The sequence below is a fragment of the Typha latifolia genome, chromosome 2, assembly GCF_019914945.1.
Source record: "Typha latifolia isolate L0001 chromosome 2, TyphaL0001v2, whole genome shotgun sequence".
In the NCBI taxonomy this organism is placed as follows: Eukaryota; Viridiplantae; Streptophyta; class Magnoliopsida; order Poales; family Typhaceae; genus Typha; species Typha latifolia.
This window is the reverse complement of record NC_133087.1, coordinates 9,093,037-9,096,639: the sequence shown is the minus strand read 5'-3', so window position 1 is coordinate 9,096,639 and position 3,603 is coordinate 9,093,037. Positions and strand designations below refer to the sequence as shown.

Here is a 3,603-nt window from a genome sequence, read left to right as displayed (position 1 = left end):
ACACCCATGAACCCACTGCCACCGGTTCGGCCCTCGCAACCACATCGAGGTGAGAGACGAGCGCGTTCGGTCGCGCGTTCAAATGCCTGCGTTGCGTTCGCAAATCCAGAGAAGAGCGACGTCGGTTCGTTCGAACGCGGTCGGCGAAATTGTATTGTTTAGGGTTAATTTCTCAGCTGTTTGGTTAGTCTCTAAAAGGGATGTAGAGGGCAACCAAAAGATTATCATCGAAGAGTTGAGTTCTGCCTTCCCTCCTTCGTCTTCTTCACTCTCGTTCTCTCAATCCCCGGCGAGGCCGCTTCGAACGTCCCTCGACCGGCCAGTCACCCTAGACCTTTGGGGGCGGCCCTCTCCTCCCCCTTCTTCTACTCTATCCAACACTTGCCCTAGCGCTTCCATTAACAATAGCCTTTCCATCACCGCTTTTCACCGGTGCCACCCCACAAACGCCGGTTCACCTCCAACCAACCATCATTTAGGATCTCGTGCCTCCATCCACGGATCCTGATCGAACACCCTGATGTTTGCCCGACGCTCTTTCAAGATTTTATTTCAGCGTTCCAAGGCAAATCCAGTCCAGATTAGAGAATTGGTGGACGATCGAACCTTAGCCAAAAAGGGAGATCATATCAAGCTGGTATCAAAGCCACCGTTCCTCGGACAAGCGCTTACTATGACGACCACCAGAGCCATGGCTCCATGGTGAGAAGATAAAGAAGAGATACTCCCAATTGAGAAGGGGGAAACGGTTGCGCATACTTCCACCCTGGCACCACCCGATCTAATCGGAATACGGAAGAACCTATTGTTCAAGCCGTGTTGGGGTCTCTATCCGAACAAATTTCCATCAACAACTAGATGATGATGGAGATGATGCGGGAATTACGGGCGACAAGGGATGCAATGGCGAATGGGAACGCACCATCGACCCCATGACGCAAGTCCACACCCATGAACCCACTGCCACCGGTTCAGCCTTTGCAACCATATTGAAGTGGGAAACATGCGCATTCGATCGCGCGTTCAAATGCCTGCATTGCGTTCACAAATCTAGAGAAGAGCGAACTCGGTGCGTTCGAACGCGGTCGGGCGTTGTTTGACGTTGCTATTGGAGATGGCACGAATCTTAAGGCAGAGAGCTTGTGTTGCCGGGTCAGTTTATGGGTGGAAGGACATGACATCATTGTGGACTTATATTCGTTGGAGCTGCGAGGAGCGGACATTGTCCTTGACATTCATAGGTTACAAAGCTTGGGACCCATCATTTTTTATTTTCGGAGCATGTAGATGAAATTTAAGCAAGAAAACAAAGATGTGCGGCTTGATTATTTGGCCTATTTTCTACAGTTAGGACTAGTTGGAGATGAGCCTCAAATGAGTCTAGACACTACTATTGAGTTGTCTAATTTATTAGACAGATTTGCTGGACTGTTTGAGGAACCAAAGGAGTTGCCACCAAGGAGAATGGCGAACCACTACATAGAGACTGTGCCCAGGGCTGTACTGGTGAATGTGAGGCCATATCGGTGTCCACATGTGCAAAAGAAAGTTATCTCCAAGATGGTAGCCGAGATCTTGGAGCAAAGGCCTCATTCAACTAAGTCATAGCTCTTACTCATCGCCCGTGTTATTGTTTGTGAAAAAAGGATGGGACATTGCATTTTTATGTCGACTATCGGGCACTAAACGCTATTACCATCAAGGATCGGTATCCCATTCTGGTCATAGAAGAGTTGTTGGACGAGCTTGTAGGGGTGACCATATTTAGCAAGCTTGACTTGAGGGTCGGGTATCATCAAATTAGAGTTCACTTGGTGGATATGCACAAGACTAGATTTCGGACTCTACCAAGCATTACGAGTTTCGAGCAATGCCTTTTGGTCTCACCAATGCTCCAGCTACTTTTCAAGGCCTCATGAATGATATTTTTCGGCCTCTATTGCGAATGTATGTTTTTATATTCTTTGACGACATTTTGGTGTATAGTAGGACTGAATTAGAGCATTCGTGAGATTTGGGGGATGTGTTGAATTTGTTGAAGCAAAACCAACTGAAGATCAAGAAGTCCAAGCTCCTATGGGGTGTACCACAAGTAGAGTATTCATGCTACATCATCTCAGCGGACGGTATAGCGGCGAATCCTCAAAAGGTAGCATACATGACCGCTTGGCCTATTTCTACTACCACCGTGGATTGCGGGAATTTTTTAGGCTGACCAGATCTTATCGCCGCTTCATCACCGAGTATGGCAAGATTTCTGCTCTTCTAACTTCGTTGTTGAAGAAGGACTCTTTTAGATAGATGGATGAAGCCAATACAGCTTTTGAAAAACTGAAAACAGCAATGACGACGACACCCGTTTTAGCGCTACTAGACTTCACCAAAGAGTTCATTATAGAATGTGATGCATCGGGAGTTGGCATAGGAGCTGTACTAATGCAAGGAGGACGTCCCAATGCCTTTCTTAGTAAGGTTTTTTTATAAAAAATCTCAGCAATTATCGACTTACGAGAGAGAGATATTGGCAATTTTGCATGCAGTGACAAAGTGGAGGCCTTGTTTGATTGGTAGGCGATTCATTATCTGAACTGATCAAAAGAGCCTGCCATACTTTATGGGACAACGTATACACACTCTAGCACAGCAGAGATGGGTCATAAAATTGCTAGGGTATGATTATAAAATTCAATACAAGAAAGGACGTTCACAAGACAACCTTTCGAACCCATGACGTGCATTATGAGTTCCTTGTAATGTCTTTGGCCTGACCAATGCCCCAGCAACTTTTCAAGGGATGATGAACATGTATTTTGCCTACTCCTTCGATGGTATGTTTTGGTGTGTTTTTACAACATCCTCGTTTACAGTCGATCAAGAGAGGAGCACCTACACCACTTACAAATAGTCATGGAGATATTACAGGCACACGGGATGAAGGTGAAAAAAAGCAAGTGCCTTTGGGGGCAGCCACGAGTTGAGTACCTAGGGCACTTCATCTCTTCCGCAGGTGTGGAGGTCGTTCCCGCAAAGGTGGCAAGCATGGTGCGCTTGCCACGATCAAAGATGCCCAAGGAGCTCCGAGGCTTCCTTCGCCTCACCGGCTACTACCGCCGGTTCATCCAGGTCTATGGGAAGATTGCAACCTCGCTGACTGCCCTACTCCGTAAAGGCAGGTTCGAGTGGGACAACAAGGCGGAACGCGCATTTGAAGAATTCAAGCAAGCCATGATCGAGGCGCCCATGTTAGCCCTACCAAATTTCACCAAGACCTTTGTTGTCGAGTGTGACGCATCTAGGTCAGGGATCGGCACAATTTTGATGCAAGAAGGGCATTCCATAGCCTACATGAGCAAGGCCCTCTCGCAACGGTTACGCCAATCATCGATGTACAAGTGAGAGATGTTAGTCGCGGTCCACGCCGTTAGCAAGTGGCGCCCATACCTGATTGGAAGGTGATTCATAGTGTGCATCGATCAAAGAAGTCTACCCTACTTACTTGGGCAAAGGATCCACACTCCAGCGCAACAAAGGTGGCGCTCCAAGTTGCTTGGGTATGACTATGACCTAGTTTAAAAAAAGGGTTCAGAGAACGGTGCAGCTGAT

The 3,603-nt window shown here is 47.4% G+C and overlaps 1 protein-coding gene across 1 annotated transcript; it reads left to right on the top strand.

Annotated features, from left to right (window-relative positions):
- Positions 1-2,907: 2,907 nt before the first annotated feature.
- Positions 2,908-3,396, top strand: LOC140781479 (uncharacterized mitochondrial protein AtMg00860-like). Its single transcript, XM_073127461.1, has one exon. The coding sequence runs from the start codon at positions 2,908-2,910 to the stop codon at positions 3,394-3,396; it is 489 nt and encodes a 162-aa protein (XP_072983562.1).
- The last annotated feature ends 207 nt before the right edge of the window (positions 3,397-3,603 follow it).